The 25,457-nt window shown below is 34.7% G+C and overlaps 1 protein-coding gene across 1 annotated transcript in view; it reads left to right on the forward strand.

The window, feature by feature from the left end:
• Window positions 1-22,833, forward strand: part of SHPRH (SNF2 histone linker PHD RING helicase) — a 101,457-nt gene extending 78,624 nt beyond the window's left edge. Inside the window, exons 26-30 of the mRNA XM_003769522.4 lie at window positions 13,407-13,499; window positions 14,244-14,330; window positions 16,372-16,550; window positions 16,925-17,005; window positions 18,322-22,833. Of these exons, the coding sequence (XP_003769570.1) occupies window positions 13,407-13,499; window positions 14,244-14,330; window positions 16,372-16,550; window positions 16,925-17,005; window positions 18,322-18,418 (537 nt within the window). The 3' untranslated portion in view covers window positions 18,419-22,833. The remainder of the gene's footprint in view (window positions 1-13,406; window positions 13,500-14,243; window positions 14,331-16,371; window positions 16,551-16,924; window positions 17,006-18,321) is intronic.
• Window positions 22,834-25,457: the final 2,624 nt, after the last annotated feature.

Here is a 25,457-nt window from a genome sequence, read left to right on the forward strand (position 1 = left end):
CATTTAAACCCTTTGCCACCTGACTGCAACTACCTCTCCATAATTCATTGCACCTTTTCACTTAGAGTGGTTCAGCCAAACTGACTGCATGGTTGTTGCTTACACACAATGTTCTTTCTCCCTCCACCTCCGGGAGTCCTTGAAATATACTCTAACTATCACCTCAAAGGCATTTTCTAATCCACCAACTGATAATGTTTCTCCCCCCACCCTCAAAAATAACATATACTATACTCATTGTAGATGTGTACTATGTTGTCTCCCTATAGATTATAAGCTCCTTTAGGACAGAACTGTTTTTCTCTGTGTCCCCATTGCCTAACAAAATGCAAGGCCCATAGTAGACTCTTCAGAAATACGTCCTGATTGTATAGAGTCTAGTAGTTGGTAAACCATTAAACACAGATTGCTGTAATGTAAAATTAGCATCATTAGTGTGTTAATTAGTGCTTTTGGGGGTACAAGGACATTCATTGTTACTTATTATAATGGTCAGGGAGTTGCTTATGTTTACATACAGTGCCCAGAAATATCCTCAACTTGAAGAAAATTCAAAATCTCTCCACAATTCCTAACTTTGCTTTTTTGAAATAGTTATGCAAAATTATAGGAAAGGTAAAGAAACCTGAGTATCTGTGATTTTTATTACAGAGTTAGGTGATTAATCAGTAAGCAATAATACCAAGTAGTAATTTATGAATGCTCCGAGTACCCAACAGCGGCCCCAAGCATGTCCTTGGACCAGCATTCACCATCCCCATCAAGCTCACATGCAGCATGACTGCACTAAATTTGATCTGACTGTCACTGTTAGCACCACCAACAGAGATAGGGTGTTCAGCTTGTGGAGAACAGGTGCAGACAGAAATAAAACAATGCACGCCAACACTTCCCAGCTGAAACTGTTTGGTAGGCCTGAAGTTGTAGGACAGCCGAGGGCCATGGAAGGAATTTGTTTCACTTCTAAAGAATTGAAACATAAAGGAGCGCAAGGGGAAAAAAGGATTTTTGTGGAGGAATGAAATGGAAAGTAGAAAAAATGAACAGACTGAAAAATCTGTATAGAAATAGCCACACAGCCCCAGAGAAAATCTGTTGAGCATCAACCCAAATATTCTTAGTCATATCATTTGAAAATCTATCCCATCTTTCCTAACTGCCTTCTTTGCTGAAGCATAAGTGAATAAGGACATTTAGTTTATTTGCTGAGACTGTTTTCATGAGGAGATAAGTCATTTGTGTTCACTTATGAAGGTCAGTGATTTACCTGTGATGGAGTTGTCAGCCACTGTCAGAACCCTTGAGGACCTACTTAGCCCATCTGTCACTGTTGAGTTACTCCAGGCTGTGACCATGAGCAGACCGAGCAGCTTCATCTCTTGTAGTAGACAGTTGCCTTCTGGTACATTATTGGAGGGAAAGACCAGGGCCCACAGTAATCAGAATCGTCTGTGAAAACAATTTCTTTCAAGGGCCTATGGATGACAGCAGCAGCAACAGCAGTGTAATAGAAAGCTTTGGGTTTGATGTCAGGAAAGAACTGTGTTCAAATCCTTCCTCAGATAAACAGCAGCCTTTAGGACCCTGGGAAATCATTCTTGCTAAGGCAGAAGTTTCCTCCTACATTAAATGGGCATAATCTTACATCTTTCTGTTATCCTTCTGTCACATCTGTTGTAAAGGTCAAGTTATGTTTTGTATGCTTTCACATGCATAATATAATGCTTACTGCTTGCCTCTTTAGTGGATGGGGAAGTAGTGGAAGGTAAGTAGAAAATTTGAAACTCAAAATTAAAAAGAAATGCTAAGAAATAAATAAAAATTTTCTTGAAAAAGAAAATGAAGATCAAGTGAGGTAATATTTAAAATAGATTTGAAAAGTGCCAACTATTATAATTGTTAGGGAGGGTAAGGACCAAGAAAAATCACACGCAATATTATAGCAATATCTTTAAAATGTGAACATTTTCACTTTGGACAAAATTAATAAGAGCTTTAGTAATAATTAAAACTTTGTTTTTAATAGTAAGATTGTTGCCATTTTATGATATTAACAGTGTCTAAAGACTTTTCAGTCTTAACATGTCATAGGCTCCAGTTCACATTCTTTTGATTAGTCAAGGTTTCATTGAATCAATGCAGCATGTCCCAGAAGTCTCAAGGCAGTTTTAAGCTTTAATAACTTCAGAAGCATAAATATAAATTCACTCCACAAATTGAAAGCTTAATACTTTGATTTTTTAAGATACTGATAGTTTCTTAATAAAATTCAATTAAATTTTTAAAAAATTTTATTAGTTATAACTATCTTACATCATTATACATCACTATAACAGATTTTCAAATTTTATAAAAACTTTCTTCATCTACTGCTCTGTGATGAATTAATTGCATTTATGATCATCCAAAAGGGAGATTTTAACACATACATCATAATTTTGATACAACTCCACAAGAAAAAGTTTAATAGAAATAAATCAGGTAAGTGAGAAGGCCAAATTAGAGGATCTCTTCTACCAGTCCACTGTTCTGAAAAAGAGAGATCCCACAATTGTCCTGCATATCATGCCTAATGACAATATGTTCCTTTGTGTTTAATTAATAAATTAAAAATTTTATTTACCTACTTACCGTTCCTAGTAGAATTCCATTCCTGCTTCTGAGCATTCACATAGGAAGGTACTTCTTCACCTCTATCTCAATTCATTTTTCTCTAATTATTTTTGCTGTCACCCTCCTAAAATGATCATATATATGTTCTTCTGGTTACATGTTGAATCCCCCCAGTAGAAAACAAATTACTTGAGTACAGTGACTTTCTTTTCATTTTGTCTTGGTATACCCAAGGTCTAACACAGTTTTGCACAGAGTAGTTATTTTATAATTAAGTGTTAGATTAAATAGATTAGATTGAATTACTTTCTGTATCAGTGAAATGAGAGAATATGACTTTAAAGACAACTGATGATTTACAAATCTTGCCCTCCTTTTGTAAAACCAACATAAAATACTTTCCATTAGATGCTTTCCCGCTTCAGTTTTGTAAGTGTCTGATATTTATTTATGTCTATCCATAGGAACTGAGGTAGGTTATTATCATTTCTTACCAACTTATGAATTTAATTCTAGAGCAACATAAAATACAGAATTAGATATATTTTACCAGACTTCTCATTAAGGGAGAGATGCATGCTGAGACATTTATAAAACTTCTATTAATATCAATCTATAACCATGGGTAGCTTTTGTAAAAGAATATTTTATAGTGGAAATATGTAAAATTTATCCTTTCTGCTTGTTGTCTATTTAGTGAATTTTTTAGTAATCATTTTCTTTTCAACAGAAGTCATACTAAATTTTCATGCATTTTTAACAAGAGAACATAAATATAATTAGTTACTAAGACTTCATTTGAATTCCCTCCTCTTTTATATTTCACTGTTAGAGCATCTAGTTACTAGTCATTAGAATAGGATTCTACTAGAAGTGACCCTTATTTCTTGAGGTTTGTCCAGGCAGAATTCAAGCAGGTCTTGCTGAAATAATGGGGGTCCCAAAGTACAGGCCTCCATCTAGTGACCAGTTCAGCTAACTTTAGAGATTTATCTCTGGTTTGGCTTCAAGATGATAAATTCTTGTAGTCATAGCAATTCTCAAAGATCATGTACTTAGTCTGCTTCAGTGAAATTACTCTATTTTAGTCCTTTGAGGTCTCTCCAATTTCCTCTGAAACTGTACTTCTTTATTTCTTTTGATAAAATATTACGTTACATTCATGTACTATAGTTTATTTAGATGTTTCCCAATAGGTATTTACCTTCTTAGTTTTCATTTTTGAGCTACCATGAAATGAACTGCTATGCTATAAATATTTGCATACACATAGGTATTTTTCCTCTTTCTTTCATATCTGAGATAAAATCCTAATAGTGATATAGCTGGGTCAGAGGGGATGTACAATTTGATAATTCTTTGGCCATAGTTAGAAATTGCTTTCCAGAATAACTAGATCAATTCACAGCCCCACCAGTAATACATCAATGTACTGTTTTCTCAGGATCCCTCCAACATTTTTTATTATCTTCCTTTTCTGTCTTAACTGATCTGATGGGAGGGATATGAAGGGGAACCTCGGAATTGCTTTAATTTTTATTTCTTTCAATATTACATTTGGAGTATTTTTTCATATGCTTGTTGAAAGCTTGTATTTTCCCCTTTTAAAATTGTTTGTTCATATCCTTGAACCATTTATCATTTGAGGCCGTTCCTTATATAGGGTAGATATGAGACTTTTATCAGAAAAACTTGCTTCAAAGATTTTTTTTCTCCCATTTGAATCTCCTCTTTAAGCAGTTATTCTTCTAGTTCAGAAAGGACAGCAGCTTTTCAATCTCAAGGAAATGTCATATAAGTTTCTTCTTTGTTCCACTTTTTTTTGTCTTAAACAGATAATATCTATTTCTCTCTGTCATTTTCTCCTGTTTTACTCATGCAATAATTGAATAAGAAACTTAACACTGTTGCTAATGGTGCCCAAGTTTATACCATAGAGCTCAGAATTGAATTCTTCTGGATGCCAGATATAACTTGCCAGTCAAGTTACAGTGTTCTGACCCCGTTACTGTTTTTATCAAGGTTGATGTTATTTTAAAATATATTTTGTTTATGCACTGTGAGGCTGTGGAGTAAAAGTTTCATTTATCTTAAATAATAAAGGTGATCATTTGTTCCCTTGAATTAACTGATCAGCTGATCTCTTTGCCTAGGTTAATCTGGTTTGGCCTTCTGATTGCTGATCTGACTGATAGGAAAGCATCCTGGGAATTGTGAATATAGGAAGCATTTTTTATTTGTTTAACTGTTTTGTCTTTATGTGTGGGCATAGGCTTTCAAAATGCTTTAGGTGTTTCCACCTAATAATGTGTTTCCATTCAGAAGATTCCACTAAAAAGAAGAAAAAGAAAGGGAAAAATAAAGCGCTCAAGCTGTATACAAAGATTAAAGACTGCTAGAAAAATACCTAATATTATTTGCCTTCTATGCATTATTCTTTTTTTTTTTTAATTTAATAGCCTTTTATTTACAGGATATATGCATGGGTAACTTTACAGCATTAACAATCGCCAAACCTCTTGTTCCAATTTTTCACCTCTTACCCCCCCACCCCCTCCCCTAGATGGCAGGATGACCAGTAGATGTTAAATATATTAAAATATAAATTAGATACACAATACGTATACATGACCAAAACGTTATTTTGCTGTACAAAAAGAATCAGACTCTGAAATATTGTACAATTAGCTTGTGAAGGAAATCAAAAATGCAGGTGTCTATGCATTATTCTTAATGTGAGAAAACACTGTTGTTATTAGAAATGCTTTTGGATATAAGATTATAGATTTAGAGCTGCAGTGGACACTAGAGGTCATCTGGTTCAGCCCCCTCATTTTTTGGAGTAAACTAAAGCCAAGAGAGATTAAATAAGTTGCCCAAAGGCAATGTTTCTAAAAAGATCAGTGGGTGATTGGCAGTCTGTTTTTATCCTGAAAAAATAATGAACAGCAGAGCAATGGCAGTATTTAATTTGACTTTTTGTTCTCCTTAGCACCTACCACATAGGGAGGTACCTTATGAATGTTGTGGAATGAATGAGCAAATAGGGACTTGTCAGGCTGGAGAAAATGCTATATATAGATCATTCTAATCTAATAGATTTCTCAAACTGACTACTAATGTCTTATTCTGTCAATGCCAAGCCTTCTCCAGTTTACCTATCAAGGAGGGCAAGGGAAGTCAGCAATCAGCAGAACTCATAATTCCCTTCACCATTCAAACTGGATTCTTAGTTTACCAGCATTGGAGTGTTTTATTACTCTAATTAATCATGTTTTTATCTATTTAACACTCATCACAGAGAGACCAAATATTAGCTTCCCTTCCTGTTAATGTTTCATTTTCTTTAGTAATGTTATATAGTCTGACATTCTGTCCGGATAAAAAGGGCTTCCATAAATTAGAACTGGAAAAGACCTAGATATCCTCTAACTCTTCCTTCACATTTCTGTAGGACTTTATAAAGTTTACTGAGCACTCTCCTTATAACCTATGACTTTAGTGTGTAGGAAATTCATGTCAGAGAAGTTGTATGATTAACCTCAGCCTGCAAAGCTAGTTAGTGGCAGTGTCAAGATAGAAACTCTAGTCCAGTCAGTCCATCATCAAGCTTTTAGTAAGTGCTGGTGCCAAGCACTGTGTTTCCTCTCAGTGATCTTTCTTCTATAATGCCACTACCTGCTAATGAAACTTTTGTCTTCAAAATGTATGTTCTGAGGACTTGCTGTGAGGCCCTCACACTGTACAGCAGTGTGAAGTGAAATTTAACTTGGGTGATGAAAATAAATTTGATTAAGTGCCCCTATTATAATAGATGAGAGGCTTCATCATGTTTCCAATCTTCATTTAAGATGCTGTTAACCTACAGACTAAACTCTTTAAAAATATCTTCTTTTGTTAGCCTTTTGTGTTAATGGATCTCTTCTGTTCTTTCCAGAAGCTTTTACTTCTTTCTCAGAAGTCCAAAGCTTTTAAGTACCTTTGTCTTCTCAAAAAGGAGAACTTGTAGGTTTGTAGTTTTTTGGCACCTATTTTGTTTCATTAGCAATGGTGATTCTATCTCAGCAAAGATCCTCATGAAAAGTATTTGTGTTTGGTATAAAATGATAGGAAATTCCTGTTGGTTTTGAATTTGCAAAATTAAAATGCTATTAGTAAACTTACATATCTTCACTTGGAGAAGCAGCAAAAATGAGCAGTAGCACTGGCTTGTTTTCTTACAAGTCTTAAACTCAAATGATAATATTGTACTGCAGCCTTTGTTTAATCCTGTTCTATCTTCCTCACTAGTATTTTGATATGGACAAAACTCTTAAAAAGTACAAACCCATAAGGAAGAAAGGATAATGTGCTTTCATTCCAAAAGAAGCAGAAAAATTGTAGCAGGTGGTTGTCAAATTTGTATAACTATCTGCATTGGAAAGAAAGTCCCAAGTGTTTTTCAAGACTAAACTAACCTCTCTTAAATCCCCTAGTTGTCCTTAGACCATTAAAGAAGCAAGAATGTAAAGAGATAAGTCATTTGCATTGAGCACAAATCTTCCCTTCCCAATATTTATCATGAGTTGTGGTCTAACATCTGTGAGTGTCCTGCAGCCAAATTGGCTGCCCTTCATATTTAAGTTTACTAAACTTACTCCATAATTCCCTTATTTGATATCTTTACCGTTCCCATTACCTAGAATGCCCTCCTACTTTACCAGTTTCTACTTGTCCAGATCCTAACTATCTTTTAAACCTATTTGAATGGTGTTTATTCCTTGTAGCCCTCCATAATTCCTTACTTGGAAATCCTGTTGTGTTCATATCAATAAACATTTATTAAGTGCTTTTTGTGGGCTAGACCCTTGAACACAAGGAGTTAAAATGGCACAGTCACTCATGCAGTGTGACTGGGGACAGGATTTACAATTTTCACAAAGAAGTATAATAAAATATATAATGTGATAAATACAAAGAAGAGATTGAGCACCTAAGGAAAATTTAGGTAAATATCACTATTAGATAGGAAGAATTAGGAAAGCATTTAAGGTAGTACCTGATATGAATTTAAGGAAGAATAGGATTTGAGTAAATAAAATGATGAATGAACAAAGTTCTTTCCAAAGATAGTTGAGACAGCCTATGTGAAAGAATCCAATTTATGATTTGGAGGATGATCAAAGAACAGCTAGATAGTGAGTTTGGTTGAACTATAGAATGCTTGAAGGGGATTCTGTAACATCAAGATAGAAGTAGTAGGCTGTAGCCTGATTATGGAATACTATAAATGCTAGACTGAGAGTGTGTGTGTGTGTGTGTGTGTGTGTGTGTGCATGCGTGCGCACGTATATGTACATACATACTCTTATGCATATTATAGGTATTTTGGAGTTATTAAAGATTTCTGGTCAGACTTATCCATTAGGAAAATTATTTTGGTAAGATAGATTAAGGGAAGGATAAATTGGGGAGAGAGAAACTTGAAGCATAGAGATCAATTATCTATTATGATAATTCAAGTTTGAGGGCTGATGTGAACCTGAGGCAAAGATGAAGGCTATCCTCTATTATAGCTATTTGGAAGCTTTCATATTTGTATTCTTTATGATACCTCAGCAATGGGTAGTACAGTGTATAGAGTTCTGAGACTGGAATCAGGAAAACTTTAATATGGCCTTAAACACATAACTAGCTGTGTGACCTTGTGCAAGCCATTTAATGTTTGCCTTTCTTGGTTTCCTCAGCTGTAAAATGGGGATCATAATAGTGTTTTCCTCATAGGATTGTTGTGAGAGTCAGATTGTTGACTTATTGACTAACCATACAACTTAATAGGAAATGACTGGCAAAGTAATACATCTTGAGTATTTTAAGAAAATTTGAGGAGGACTAATAACTAGAGAGATGAGGAAAGGTATCCCATAGGAGATAACACATGAATCACTCCTTGAAGAAATGTAGGCATCTTATGACATCTACTTAAAAGAAGCAAAGGAACTGCTAAGGCAAAGACATGCAACTTTGTGGAACCAAGGTAATCTGTTATTCTAAGTTCCTGATGTGAGGTACAAAAAAACCAACTTCATAAGACTATGATAGTGCGGATATGGATAAATAGTGCTTGTTCTGAAAAAGTTCTGCAGGTTTTAGTGGACTTCAACTTCAAGGTCAATCAGTTATGTGATAGGGCAGCCAAAAAGTTAATGCAGTCTTGGACTGCATTAAGACATAGCTCCCAGGGAGGTGACAGTCCCAGGGTACCCTGCTCCCACCTGACCTCAACTAGAGTATCCTCTTTAGGTCTACCTGTTAGGTCAATCACCATAGCTTGACAAGAACATACTGGGGCCTGTCTAGAGGAAGGTTATCAGGATCAGAAAGGGCCTTGAGGCCATATCATATGAATTGTATTGGTTGAAGGAAATGGGTATGTTTGTTCTGAATAAGAGAAAACTTAGGGGGGTATGTGAACGCTGTCTTAAAGTGATTGTAGGGCTATCATGTGGAAGAGGGGCGTGGCCTGTTCTATTGACCCTAGAGAGCAGAACCAGTAGCAGTGAGTGAGTGGAAGTTACAAAGAAATAGACTTTATGTCCAGAAAAATTTCCCAACAATTAGAGCTTTCTAAAAGTAGAATCTGCTTCAAAAGGTGATGGGTTCTTCCTCTCCATAGAGGCTTTAACACAGAGAGTGGAAACTAGTAATTAGGTATGTTATACTGGCATCTTTTGTGTATGGATTAGCCCAGATTGCAGTTAGATCTCTTCTAAATTAAATTCCATGACTGATACATGTTCAAGGTCAGAACATATAATTAATGAATAGATTCTATGAATTATAAGTACACATGACATTAAATTTGTTTCTTGTTGCTCACAGCATTGAGGTGTGGGGGAGAAGGAGGAAGGGGTATTATAGGTGTCAAAATGCATAGAAAATGGTTATTAAAAATCATCTCTTGTGATTTAAGGAAAGAAATATGTTTTTTCACTGATAACAATTTAAAATGTAGTCATCATAAATAAATAGGTTTGGGAGGGTGGGGAAAGTAATCCAAAATGTTCTCTCTCTCTTAATGTGGGAACTCTGGGACCACTCCAAACATTGCTTCATAAATGGAATAGAATGTGAAAATTTTAATTGCACAATTTCCCTTCCTAATTGATGCATTCTCCTTTTGCCTAGCGCAGCTACTTTAAAGATTACTGGAAATGTTTTCAAAGGTAGCCCAAAGTAAACATGCTCACATTACAGCAATCTCACCCAGATATGGGTCATCTATAGACCATGAGCCCTCCTGTACTTTCCAGATTCTGGATCCCCCAGCCACTTTACCATCTGTAAGAAACAGGGATTAAAATCCTACTGGCCCTAGTTCTTGTGGCTCTTTGCCAGGCAGGGTTTTCACATTCTAGAACTCCTTGTTATTGACCCTTCAGAGCCTAAAAGGGAAAGTGTTCTCAAGCCAAGTGGTTCAGTGTTTTAGTAACATTTTGTTTTGTTTCTTAACCTATCTGTAAGTGGAGGAAATGCTTTTAAAAAAAAATTCATAGAGCTGTCACCTTAATATCCAACATTTTTTTTAGCAAATGAAAGATGGTTTTGGAATTGATATGGTCTTCCTTGAAAATATTTTCATAGAGTGCTCTGGCAGGAAGCCAGAATATCTTTCTAAATGAGATCTTTAATATTCAGTTGTACAGATGAATGAGGGGTAGGGGTGGAACAGGAGAAAAGCCATATTAATCCTGAAACATTTACCTTGTTCCACTCTCAATTCCTTTTACTCTTTTTTTAGGGAGATTTTAAAATTCTTTCTCCTGTTGTGCAATTTGTCCTTATTTTATATTATATTGTTTCTTGACAATTGAAAGATGTTTTGCATTTCACTTTATCATTTTTTTGAAATTTTTGTACACACAAACCCTGTGCTGGTTCTCCTCCTTACCTGGTGGGTGTCACTTTTATTCAGTCAGTATTTCTTAAGCAGCTGCTTTGTGCCTGGCCACAGGACAAAAGAGAAAGTATCCCTGCCCTTAGGGGCTTTACATTATACAACATACAAGCAGAAAAGTTCAACAGAATTTCAGATGGGAGAGTGCTCTGACAAGTAGAGGGAACAAAAATTTTAAAAAAATAGATGGCACCTGAATTAGACCTCCAGGAAGATGGATATGCCTGTCAGCCATGGAAGCAACCTGGCCAAAACCCTGAGATGTTAACTAGAAATCTATGTGCAGGGAATAACAAACAGGCTAATTTGGCTGGGATACAGAATTTGTTTGGGGGGTGGGGGTGGGGGGGGAGAGGAGAAGAGACCAATATTTGCAAGGCTGGGCTAAAGCCAAAATGTGTAGAGCCTAAAGAGTTTGTATTATATCTCAAATAGAATAAGGAGCATTTGAAGATTCTTCATCATGAAAATGGCATGATCAGGCCTATGGTTTAAGATTATTTTAGCTTCTGTGTAACAGTTGAATTGAAAAGTTAGAAAGGCTGAAATCAGGGACATAACTAAGCAAAAAATAGCGAGGATATGACTGAAGTCAGAGGCTCTGTGAGTGAAGAAAAGGAGGCACATATGAAAATATAATGGAGAAAGGAAGCAGGAAGTTCTCACAATTTATTGGATGTGCTTTGGGAATTTTTTTTTTTCATTGTAAGATCATTACAGCCCTCTGCCATATAATTCAGTTTATTCTAAAAATATTTCATGTATCAGACAAATAAAACACATAAAGACACAAATTCATTCTTCAGTGTGGTCTACAAAATGTTTTTAGTAAGGAACAATTTTCCTATCTATTCCAGACACTTTAATGTGATGAACAAAATGATAAAATTTTTGTATTTTTATTTTTGGAAGTGTGGCTACATGGCTTCGTAGAAGATGACCGTTGAACATAATGCTCATTGCCCTTTTGATCTGTCAGCAACCTTCCTTATGTCTCTGTTGAAGAATTCAAGTTAATATGATAAAGAACATAAAATATCACACTCCAGTGAGGGGGGAGAGAAAAGGGGAGGAGCTCTGTACTTCTTATTTATAAAACTTCCACAAAACTAGCTTTAGAGCTTGAAAGGACCTTAAAGATCCTTTGATTCAGCCCCTTCATTTCACAAATGACACAGCTTGGTAGTTATGTAGCTTGCCAGAGTCAAAACAGCTGGTAAGTGATTGAGGCTGGATCAGACCCCAGCTCTGCCCAATCCCAAGTCCTACATCCTATCATGTAGTTCCAAGAGTTGCAATATGGGCATTAACCTCTTTAACCTATAATGTGAACCTTTAGCTAGACATTCTATTGTGATACAGAAGCCACCTGCCAGTGGCTGTTGGAGATCTAATTCAGACCTGTAGAATGGATCTCTTCATGTGAGAAGATGATGATGATACAAGGAGACTGAGAGGCAATGGCGTTCTCTGGCCTCTCCACTGAGAGGCAGTTGCATTGTCTGACCTCTCTCCTCTTCCTTCCGCCTCCAATTTATTTCATTCCCAATCTACAAGGAACATTTGCGAAGGCTTCTTTGCAACTCCTTCAAGTGTTATGATTCACAGCTGTGGAGGCTCTCAAAGAATTGACCTGCCCCTTTACCTAGGCCTGGTCTTTAATTCCACATTTTTGGTTTTATGGGAGTATAATTATTTTTCCCCCACAGCATGGTCAGTAAGTTTGTGCATTAGCTGTTATCTGAGTCTGCATGCTAAAGAGTACAAACAGCACTATAACAGGTATTGAAGCTTGTGAGATGTCATGGAGGCAAATTAAAGAGAGGAGAGGACTATAGTTAGAACAGGCATTTTTCATAAGTCTCTCATCAGTCTCCGGGCTCTGCCTTTTGATGTGTTGGCCCATTTAATTACCCCCAACTAAAAAAATCTTACTGGGTCTTTTCTTCCTTTTCTTTCCCATGAGTTACCAAAGTAACTCTGGGAGGACCCTACTCATGAACAGCTCTCAAATGCTTCTGGTTCTTCTTGTCCTACATTTGGGCGCCATATGTTGTGATACAGGAACCACCTGCCAGTGGCTGCTGGAGGTCTAACTTGGACCTGTAGAATGGATCTCTTTATGTGAGCGGATAATGATGATACAAGGAGACTGAGAGGCAGTTGTGTTGTGTGGCCTCTCTCCTCTTCCCTCTTGCCTCCAATTTATTTCATTCCCAATCCACAAGGAACATCTGTATTAGTAAAGGCTGCTTTGCAACTCCTTCAAGTGTTATGATTCACAGCAGTGGAGGCTCTCAGAGAATTGATCTGTCCCTTCACTTAGGTATGGTCCTTAACAACATTCCACTAGACTTCATCATCTCTCCTTGATTTGTCCGTCATCTTTTAGGCATAGAGTAGATTCTCTTTCCCTTTACTCTACTTCATCTATTAAAGTTTTTTCCCATTTTTAAGGCCCAACTTACTTGCCTTTTCTTCCAAAAAGTCTTCCTTTATACTTTTCCATCTTCCACTTCCCAGGTAAGAGTAATCATTCACTCATTTCTCATCATCCTTTTCTTGGATCTTTTCTTTCTCACTTTGTAACTGTTTCACTTTCCCTTTATGTCTATTTACCCTTTCCTATTATAAGACCACAAGATGCTTGATAATAATTCCCATATCCTATCTAACAACATGATTCTTGATCCTTAGTGCTCCCTGCACACAATTTGTTTAATGACTGTTTCTAATCAAGTTGGATTAGATTCTCTAAGTTCTGCATATACTGAAATGTTGTAGTCCCTGTTGATTATTTTTTCTCTATCTTTAGATTGGTTTTGTTTGTAATGTATTTTCTCATTTTTGTTCAAAGGGTAGCCATTCTACAAAAGTAGAAGCTGTGGTCCGAACTCTAAAGAGAATCCAGTTTAAAAATCCAGGCGCCAAATCACTTGTCTTCTCAACGGTATAATCAACATTTTCTTTTTCAATATTGATTTGGCTATTTTCTTTTTGTGAAAAAGTGTTGATAATGCTTTTTTAATCTACTTGCATCTGACAAAGCTGTTAGCTAAATGGTAATGACGTAAGTGAATTTTTTAAAGGTTTGGGGCTATCAGAAAAATTCTACATTACAATAAGACAGCAATACTAATCTGATGTGACTTCAGAATGGGAAGGGACTTTTATCAAGTCATATAGTCCATTCCTATAAGTGTACATACAGAAACATGACATGATTTTTATTTCATAATTTTAAGTTTGGCTTATTTTAAAATTGTTCAAATTGTAACTTTCAAACTTAATATGGTGCCTATTTATCTTTCATAGCATGCTAGGTTGGTAGATTTCATTTTGTCGTTTTGCTTGTGTGTGTGTATTGGAGAGGGATAAGAGGGTAGCAGAAACTGATATGCCAGAGTCCTGAAGAAGGATGCTGGATTTCATTCTATTTCTGAAAAAAGTCATTTCATTTTCATCTCTTTATTCTTAATTCTCAAAGTCAGTTGTAGCTAATAAGTTAAGCAATCTCATTTTCTTGTGTGCTTTAGACCTCAATGTCTCTTTTTTCAAGATAGGATCAGGGAATATGTACAGATGACCATTTTTAAGTATCCTTAAAATAAAAAGACTAATACTGCTTCAGATTGCTTTCAAATTTTGAAAAATATGCTTAATAGTTGTTTTTGTTTTATTTTATGTATTCCAGTGGCAAGATGTACTAGACATTATTTCAAAAGCTCTGTATGATAACAACATGGTATTTGCACAAATCAATGGAATTCACAGATTTCAGGTATGCTGACAAAATTTTGTATGTATAAATAAGTTATTGAGAGGGGACCCTGTATTTACAGATTCATATTACTGTTAACCAGTCTACTTGGTAAAAAGAAACCAGTCAGCAAATACTTAGTAATCATGTATCAGGGAGTTGCTATAACATAGCATTCACTCTTAACCTGTACATAGAACATCACTTTTAAATTAAAGAAATTTAATAAGTCCTACTAGTCTCTTCATACCTATTGTCACCTAATCATTAAGACAAAATATCTTGTATGTGGTTTTCATTTCCATGAGCCTTCTAAGTTCAACCTTTCAGAACTTGAATCATACATTTGTAGGATTCTAGGTGGACCACTAACCCATGGTTTGCTATGGGGTCCCTGAACCAAACATGTTTACCAAGCATTGTCATTGTGATCTTTATATGTTACATGAATAATGGGTTTTTAAATGCATTTAGTTATGATTAATGGATATAAATTTATTTTTAAATGTTATTAAATCCATATAAACTTTTTTGTCATTATGAGTTCTCTGTTAGGTTCAAAATATTTTTGTTGGTAAAAAGAGTTCCTCATATTTTTTAAAAGTTTGGGAATATTGATTTAGTTTCTAACATCCATATTTTAGAGATGGGGTCAGGGCTGTTAGGTTATCTGTCTGAAGCAACCCTGTCAGATTTCATTTCAACAAATGCTTATTAAGTGTATTCAGTGTCATGGAGGATTTTGTACCTCTTTGTAAACAAGCATTTATTAAGTACTTGTTATACACCAGATACTTTGCTAAGCTACTAATACAAACAAAAGGAAACGGTCCCTGCCATCAAGGAAGGAGTTTATATTCTAATCGACAGAAAACATCACGTAAAAAGGAGCTAAAAAGTACAATGTAAGACAACCTGGAATAAGAATAGGACAGTGGCCCAGTCCAGAGGGTCAGAAGCATATCTAAGAAATGGAATCCTCAGGAGGAATATTCCAGTGGGAAGAAACTGAAAACATGGAGGGAGAAAGGGTGCCAGAAGGAGAAGGTCCCAGGAGCTGAGGAAAGTTCCAGTTGAGATTACAGCAGTTATGGTAGTAATATCTGGATACTCAGTGTCCCATTAACTCTCAAAGACATTCTCTACGTGGGCATCTCTATGTAAATATCCCATCAACACCTCAAACTTCTGTCCAAAACTGAGTTTATTATGATTGAAATCTCATCCAATTCCTTCATCTCTCGGAGACATCCAATCAATTAACGATGCTTTCTTCAGCATTATCTCTAGTATTTATCTCCTCCCACTATTATCATTTCTAACATCCTAGCCTATTTGCTTTCTGACTGGAATACCACTGAAATAACAGCTTCCATTCTCCATACTCCCTTCAACCACTCTGAGATCTGTCCATCTTTATACTCAATCTTTCTTTATAAAATCTGTTCTTTACATATTAATCATCTTGACACATATGCTTAAAATGTTTCTGTATCTCCCTTACCTTGCCCCTCAAAATCTGATGACCTCATAGGTAGAAAGTGCAGTAAAGAAGATATCCGTTATTACATTTTTCCTCATCTTCATCAGTGACAAACCTTTCCCCTTAGAGCCTACCTTGTATTTTGATTAACATCACTCTAATACACTTATGTAAAATTATATTACTTTAATTATCATTGTATAGTTCTTATTCCTTTAATACATAGTAAACTCTGTTATAGCAAGTACTATATCTTAGCTAAGTTTGTATCTCACCCTAGGACTGCACTGCAAATAGTAGTTATTTATTCTTTTAAAATTTATTATAGAAAGTTCCCTAGGAAATGTCACACACACACACACACACACACACAATGATTTTTATTCATACAATACTTTTCTACAGCATTGAATTAAGTTAGATTTTGATTTTTTTTAATGATGCATTTTAAATACTTTACATTTTATAGAAGTTCATTATCTGGATGCCACAAAGCATCCTGCTAATTTGGAGAATGAGCATCTCCATTTTTCTGGGATAATATTTAAAATACTTAACTCAATTTTTTTTTTCTTGCAGGAGAACCTCTCAGCATTTAAATATGATCCCAAGATCAATATTTTGCTGCTACCCCTGCACACAGGTTCCAATGGTTTAAATATCATTGAAGCAACTCATGTTCTCCTAGTGGAACCTATATTAAATCCTGCACATGAGCTTCAGGCTATTGGAAGAGTACACCGAATTGGACAGACAAAGTGAGTAAAATTGATAACAAAAACCACTTTTTAGATATTTAGAAAACTAAATGAGTAATCCATTTTTTGTGTGAGTAATTTTGTGAGTAATCCATTAATACGTTTATTACATATTAATGTGAAGCTTGTATTATAGAGAGAGTAGGCTTTTAGCCTGGAAAACTAGAATACAAGTCCTGCATCTGGCACATACTAACTGTGTGACCCTGAGCAAGTCACACAGTCATCTAAGTAACTCTAAAACTATGTTAGCGGAAAACATGTCAACTTACATTGTTTAATTGGTAAAGGGAGTTTCCTCTCCTGAGAGTTCCCTATACTGTCCAGAGCTTATTTCTCTCCCTCTGACATTTTCATTTTTATTCATCTTATAGGCCTACTATTGTTCACAGATTCCTAATTAAAGCAACTATTGAGGAAAGAATGCAGGCAATGTTGAAAACTGCCGAGAGGAGGTAACAATAATTAATTAAGTAAAAAAAAGCAGTTTTGTCACACGCGCGCACGTGTGTGTGTGTGTGTGTGTGTGTGTGTGTGTGTGTAGAAGCACAAATTTGAGACTTCTTTATTTGTCGTGACTGATCTCATTAGAAGAATAATTTATAAATTGTAAAAGAATTCATCTTCATTAAACATGGGAGAACAATTATGTTTTATCTGTAACATTTAATTTACAAACTAAAAGCATATGTGCCTTTTAAAATAGAGTCTACAAGCAATATTAAATAATTAAAACTCTTGTTTTATTAGAGGAAAAAAATTCATTATACATTTGACCCATATGCTTTCATCTTGGTTTCACTTAAATTGTGAATTTTAAGCCAAACATAAAGTAATTATTGGAAATATATGTGTATACTTATAGATTGATTAAAATTTGTATTAAAAATGTCAAATTATAAAACCACCCAGTGTTTCTGCCCCCCCAAATTGAAAGGCTTAACTTAGTGTAGATAGATATGAACACATGTTTTTTTTGGTATGCCTAATAGTCATATACAAAAGCATATTCTATGCTTACATAGAATACAGGTATTAATTTTATTGTTAATAGGAAAAGCAGGAGAGCATGGTGGTACTGTACAATAGTAGTAAAATCTCTTGTTTTGGTCAGCAAGCAAATCTAGTTTGGGAATCATAAAACTTAACACTTATACCATATGTTTTCCTCTTCAAAGTTTTTAACAAGCATTAACTAATATCTCATGACATCTTTGTAAGATAGGTCTGATTGGAGGAAATCCAAGTAGATTATTACTTTAAAAGGGGTCATTACTGCAGAGTTGCTTTGCTGAGCAGAAGAGTGATTTGAAGCCAGAAGTTGTTTTCTTCCATTAAAAGTCTTAAAAGGAAGAAAGGAGACTACTGCATCAGTGAAATAAAAGATAGCTTTAGGCTTCAATTTTTACTTGGGTTTTTTTGTTTGTTTGTTTGTTTTCTCATTACTAATGATCTTTGATTTATTTAGTCTCCTCAGGATAGAAAATTATTAAAATTCTATAGGAGACAGGATAACTTTTGATAGTGAGGGGATTCTCACTGTGACTCACTTGTGCCTTTTAAATCCTCCCATGGAACAACATTTTCTTGAACATAGTTATCTTAGCATTTAGATTCCTCTGGATGTGTATTGAAATATAGATACTGCTATCTAAAATTAGACATTTTAGAATGACTCTTTGTTTTATGTTATTTATTACATGAACAGAATTTCTTTCTAAAGAAAATTGATTTTGGCTAATCTCACCTCTGCTCTCTAAAATTTCTACAGCCATACTAGCTCATCATTGAAGCAGTCGGAAGCTTCAGTCTTGACGGTAGCTGATCTTGCAGACCTATTTTCTGAAGAAACTGAAGAACTTGAATGAATCATACTTAACATACATTTGAACTCAGAAACCTTCATGCATTCAGTCTTTAAAAACAGATTTTAATACAGATGAAGTCACAAATTTTATATTCCAGTAGATGTCACCCAACACTCTTCTTATGATAGATAAATGCTTCTTTTGGGGGATTTGCACCATATTCTTGTGGTTGATGAATGCTTTGCAATTCCAAATGAACCATAAGGTCCTCTACTATTATATATAAAATTCATTTTTGTCCCAAAGAATATTAATGTATAATTTTGAAGGAGGGGAGTAACACTGTACTTTTCATTCTGATTAATTAGGATAAAGGGAGAAGTACGAAACTAGTGAGCAAACTAATTTTTCTAGTTTTAAATTGGCCTAGAGTTGGTTTTGGCAGGAAGAGATTCTAGTATCTTTATTATGCAACTCACCAAACTTCCTTATAGTAATATTTTAAATAAGTGGTAAATTATCCTAACTTTAGTATTTAAGTGGATTTATAACATAACCTTCATAGAAATTGCACAGTAATTTAATGTGTACATAACTCTTTGCAATAAATTGCTCATGTTGAGTTTTTCCATGTGTATGTGTGTATATATGTATGTGTGTGTGTGTGTGTGTGTGTGTGTGTGTGTGTGTGTGTATCTTCCTCTTAAAAATCAAAACCATGAAATACAAGTATTTTACACATTTTTACAACCTCTTCAATAAGCCATTGATGACTTGTAAGAATTTAACTTCTTTTATTACAAAATAAAAAAGAAAATTTAGCTAAATTTTATTTCATTTTATACTTGGTTTTATTAGCATGAGCAGTTTTGTTAAGTCTCAGCAACATTAAAAATGTATTTATTGTTTACTCTGAATAGTACAAAAATTCTTTCTAATTCAGATTTTTCCTAATGTTAAGTTTTTTTTAGTGTTTATGTAGCTATGTAAATATTACTAATTATAACTTTTTATGTTATGAAGTTGATATGATTGTAACCTGATAATATAAAAGGGTTTTGTTGTTGTTGTTTTTAATTGTACTAATGTATTATGTGTTGTTGGAGGAGAGGTTGTCCCTTCTGCATGATGTGACTGTGCTTTTTAATCCACTGAATGTATTTTAATCTATTACAGTTTGCACTTTTCTCCAAATGAGACTCTACCCCCTCCAAAAAAAAAAAAAAAAATCAGACTGGTATCTTTTGTTTTGGAACAATAGAGTATCATGTTCAAGTAAGCATATAGTGAAAACATGATATTTCTTCTGTGAAGAATTACCTGGACAAGGGAGTTGAATGTCTGCTTCCTAGTCATTTGGCATAATCAAGTTTTCATTGTTTTGTTCAATTTCTCCAACTTGTTTGTAATACACTGGCCTCATAGTTTCTTACTCCCTTTTACATTTTACTGCTAAGAAAACTAGTTATAGATGCTACTGAAATGAGCAGCATATCTAATTAGAGAATTGGGTGTTCACTGTCATTCTGGGTTAATAAACCATCCCATTTAGCTCAACTGAAGAAAATCCATTTAAGCAGTCATGGTGCCCGTTCTTCAGTTGAAGTAACATATACATGGGCTCTCTTAGCAGGGATCAGGCCATGTCCATCAAGAACATGAAGTCCAATGGATGTGATTTAATTATAAGCATGTTTAGGGTTTTCATTTTATGATCTTTTTAATTTTCTCTCCACAGTAAAGTTTTTAGAGACATTATCTGGTATGCTTGAATTTTAGAAAGAACAAAATTGCTTTTCCTTATGTCTGTAAAAATCAAAAGTGAAACAAAAGATATTTTGGTAGAGATAGAAATGATGGAAAATTTTTAATATTCTGTCTTACAGAATTCACATTCAGTCTTCTAAAGCTCTTCTATAGCCCAACCAAAGGTACTAGGATGGGTTCTCTCCTTCAGCATAGTTTTTAGAATAAAGTCTTATCTAAGTGTATCAATTCTTTTGCATATTTTTGCTTATCCTAGAAGAAATCCCTCTTCTGAAGTTTCCAGACTACCTCTGTAAATTGCTTTCCTTCAACCCACCCCTTTCTGGAGGTATCCACTACCATGTACTATGGGAATAAACTAGGGAAGGAAAATTAGTCCACTTACTCAATCTTTTACAGAAATTAAATTTGTTTCAGTGTCAGCAGTACTGTCAAACTTACTGGAATGAAAAAACAAATTTGAAGCAAATGAAGATTTTAGATATATAATAAGTATATTTTGCCCAACTCAGAAGTAGCTTCTTACTATAGAACCAATTTACTTTTTTATGATTTCCACAACTTTTAAAGTTCCAACTTTTCATTTGAGTGAAGAATGAAAATCTGTGTATTTAGTTGTAGAGCATTTGTGCAAGCATTTCTTTGCTTTCACATTGTATTAATAGTGCCAGACCAAGAGTTAATACCAGTGACTTAGATTCAAAATATATATAATCACAGAAGCTTAAAGTCCCAATGTTTATCAAAATATGTAATGCCTTATTTAGTATTCCAAAGACTCAGTGCTGTCAAGCCAAGTGATCTTCTTTTCTCTGTTTTCATGGACAAGAGAACATTTCACAACAGCTTGTTCAATCACATTTCTTTCACTTTCTCCCCATGGGCTTCAGTATGATTAAGTCCCTTTTCTACATTTAATAATCTACAAGCTAAATTTTCAAAAACAAGGGACACCAGCTGTATTGAATAGCCATAGGCTTACTTAAATGCAATAAAAGACATATTTCAAGCTTTCTAGAAATAAAGAAAAGGCATTTAGCCAAGTGATATATGATAGTATCGGGCTACATCAAAACTTGAGATTTACTGACATAAAAAAATAGAAACTTCATCAAAACAATATAAAGAATCCAGGATATTTTACCAAGAGACAAAGGTTTTTATTAAAGCTATAGCTTCAAAATATTCTTAGCTATTAATATTTATATTGTACCATAGATTCCCAAAGAGTCTCTTGAGTCCATCTATTTACCAGCATACCATAATCATTAGTGGGCTGTGTACAATTCATAGAATTTATTTATGACCCGCTTATGGGCACAGGGATACCAACTTGATTGGTAACTTATAGGGATAATAACCCCCAAATAAAGGTGTAGAAAACTTGAATATCCCAGAGTGGGTATCTGTGATCATTGCAAATTAAAAGACAGGTGGGTAGTTATACAGAAAGTCATATATTGGTTGGATAGTAAGATTATAGGTTCCTGCCTTCTTGATAGTGCCTCACAAAAGTTGGGACTATTCTGTTATTAGAGAACTTCAGAGGAAGAGGTCCAACAACTTCCCTTGGCAACCTATCCTATTGTTTAACAGCAGTCACTGTCAGGTAATCCAGATGTTTCACATTGCGTTGTTAAAAATATTTGCTTACCCTTGTTCAGTGGAAATGCTAAGAGTGGTCATTTTCTGCATAATAGCCATTCACATTCATAAACATCATTATAAAGTTGTTCCTTTTCTTCCTCCGTGTACTTTTCCATTCTTTCAAGTACCTTATTCTCAGATCTTTTAATTACCTTTCTTTTCTGAAGCCTCTGTAAATTCTTCACCTCATTCTCAAACTATGGAGCCTTAAAAAAGGGGGAAATATAGACCAAGGACAACTTCCAAAGATACAGGAGTCTTTTCAGATCTCTAAAGTCATGTAAAAATCCTCTAAATGAAAACAGGGGAGTAACAGCAGCAACTTTGCTGCTTATTTTGTAATCTGTAATGTCTTTCTTTCTACTTATAACACAAAGATCCAAATCCAATTTTTCTTATAAATCTAGTTTCTTTTCAATGACATCCATCAAAAAATCAATGATTGATTGAATTAATTTGGTAGATGTAGAGCTGGAAGTGACAAAGATCATCTCATCCAACCCCCATATTTTACAGATGATGAAGAAAGGTCAAATGTCTTGTCTAGGGTCCCAAAAGTAGTAAGTAGCAGAGCTGGATAATGAACTGGAGTCAAAAACCTAATATTTTGTTTATTGTCTCCTTCCAAGACCTCTAAATATGCTTGGATCCTCATTTGGACTTCTTAAGTCCCTTCACTGTGCTTTTCACTGTTTTCTATACTAAAATCTTGCTTCTCCTACTCGGCTCAAATCTTTCTTCTTTATTTCAGCCTACCTACCTCCTACTTAACTCTTTCAGACCCTGCTTCAGAAATTCCATAAAGATAATTCGGTTACTTGTTTTATAACTTTGAATATTTTTTCCCCTTAACTTGCATAGAAGAGATGTCTTCCTTAACAAATGCAAATGAGACTTTTTTAAAGGTGTGTTTCAGTGTCTGATCTAGCTTTAATCTATCAAAAATGTTTTTAACATGATTAAATCTATTGAACTATTAAAACAACCATGTTCAATCATTTGAGTAAAACTGCCTGGCCAATATTTTCTACTTCAAAACAAAATAAAAACTTTGCAAATAATCAAATTAACATTCATATTTTCATATTTTTTCGACTTCATGTTCATTGTCTTTGTACCATAGTGATAGTTGCAATAAAATATGATATGAATAAATCTTTTTTTTTTATCAGTGGGCTGTTAATGACTCACTTTGACAGTAAATTTAATTTATGCAGTGACATTTTCAATTATATGTAATTTTATTTGCATTCATCTTTTATGTAAGGAGATTAAGCAATATCCTTCATGATTGGTTTTGTGATCTTTGGGCTTTATGGTAGAGGTCACTGATAAGTCACCTCTTTATTCTGCTTTGGTTAAGATGCTAGTAATGTGTTAGAAATAGTAACTCATAGTAACTCATTCTTTATTATACAAAAAGGGACATTTCTCCTGGCTCTCTGGGAGCAGAGAGGGAAGTCTGCTCCCACTCATCAAAAACTAAGCAGATGGAGTTGACAAAATATTTTCTATCCTAGCTGGGAGAAAATTGCTATATGCCAGGTATTGGTTTGATCAAAAAGGCAGTAACCTATTATGAATGAATAAATGAAAGGAAGGAAGCAAGAAAGAAAGATCCACGTAGCAGCAGTGTGAGAGGTTTGACAAACTGTTAAAATAGTGAGCTCTGTTTAATCTGCATCTTAATTTTGTCTTTAGAAAGGGCAGAGGGTGTGAGGACAGCAGTAGTTCTCTGGCAATCTGATTTCTAAAATGATACCCTTCTTCCCCTTGCTCCCACCATGTAAAAAAGACAAACTGGAGGGACTTTGTGGCGATTGTGTGACTTTTAGAAACAAACTTGTCATGTAAAAATCCTCTAAAGGAAAGCACAGGGGAGTAACAGCAACATCTTATAGTTTTAAAGCGTAATCAAATCATATTCTTTTATTTGATTCCAACAACAATGTGAAATAGTCATGTATCATTATCTTTTCAGTTTTACAAATGAGAAAACTGAGGCCAAAAGAGTAGAAAACACTTTGCCAAAGATCATATAATTAGGAAGTAGTGGAACCCCAGGACTCCAGAGTAACCCAGGTTCAAGGAAATTCTTGCTTTGCACATGTCATACCATTATAGTCGCATTTTCTTCCATAAAATCCTGTTCCAGGGGTTCATCATGGCATGGTGATAATCAATGATTTCTTGAAAGCTATCCTGGGATAGTAAAAATTCTGGTAGATTCTGCTTAGCTGGAAAAAGTTCAACTATAGCCCTAGCAATAGACTGCTTCCCAAAGTCCAGGCTAGCTCATTAGGGGACAGCTGCTCACCAACATGCTGGCCAGTTGGCAGTGACTTCTTTGGCCATGAAAAATAATAACGTAAACTAGCCCTCAGTTGTCTGTGGACCCCTACTTCTTCTGTAGTAATGACATCAGGGAACAAGGCAGAAGGTGCTAAAAATCAATTTTTATACTCTGTTAACAATACCTTAGTTGTTGGTGCTCTAAATTGTAATTAATGTGTAAATGTGTAATCTTGTCCAATGACCGGTGAATGTACATACTACTAGAGAAACTGAATTGTATCAATCCTTGATATTGTCACCATAAAAAAATTAGAAGACAAACAACTTGGTTTTATTGTGTGTCTGAAAACAAAAAATCATTTCATGGGATATTTTGCATTCTTATATGCAGTGGTTATGATAGGCATTTCAACCAAACAAGTAGTTCAAGTACCTCCTACACATCAGACATTGTGCTAATGCTGGAAATGTAAAGGAAGGCAAAAAGACAAAAATAGTCCCTAACCTCAAAGAATTTACATTCTATCTGGGGAACACCATGAAAATAAATAGATTAAAAACAAAGAAACCATGACGAAAATAAGTGCAATTTATGTAATTTATAATCTGTTACAGAACATGAAGTAGAGAAGTCCTTATAAAACCTAGATAAGATCCAAGGACTTCAGGTCACTGAAGGTGGGAATAAGGAAGAATAGTAAAAAAACAGAATTTGAGAGTAAAGAATGAAGAAAATTGAATGATCATTGTTTTACTGATTCAGACCTAAGAGGTCACCATTACTCCATTGTTTTACTTGAGGGACTTGAGCCACAGTGGTCAAGTGATTGGTTCAGAATCACACACTGAAGTAACAGTTAAACCTAGGGAGATATTCCTAATTTCCTGGTCTCTTTCCCTATCCCCTACACCATGTTTCAAGACTTTTAGGTTATATAAATATTTTCTTAAAGGAAAATAAAATCAGAAGACTCCAGATAGGGGGGACACTGAATAACATACACACAAAAAAGAAAGATTATAATTAATGGGATGTGGTAGTCACTTTAAATCATCTGAGCATAGTAAAAATACCAACTTGTAAATTAATACAAAGCTAGGAGAAAAGAAGTGAAAAGAATAACCAGCATGTGATCAAAACACTTTTAAATTATTGATAACAGTGGATGAAAGAATATTGGTAACAAATAAAACAACTTTATGTAGGAGTTTTACCAATGTAAACCAATTGCCTTAATGATGGGGTATGAAGTCACCTTAGCAAACATTTCCTAAGCAGGACAAGATAGTAGCTAAGGATAACTCCAATTTAGAATATAAACATTTGTAAGATCTTACAGAAAAGAATAGTACACAATTATATCCAGTATCAATTCATCAAATAGCAAAA

This window comes from Sarcophilus harrisii, chromosome 4 (genome assembly GCF_902635505.1).
Source record: "Sarcophilus harrisii chromosome 4, mSarHar1.11, whole genome shotgun sequence".
In the NCBI taxonomy this organism is placed as follows: Eukaryota; Metazoa; Chordata; class Mammalia; order Dasyuromorphia; family Dasyuridae; genus Sarcophilus; species Sarcophilus harrisii.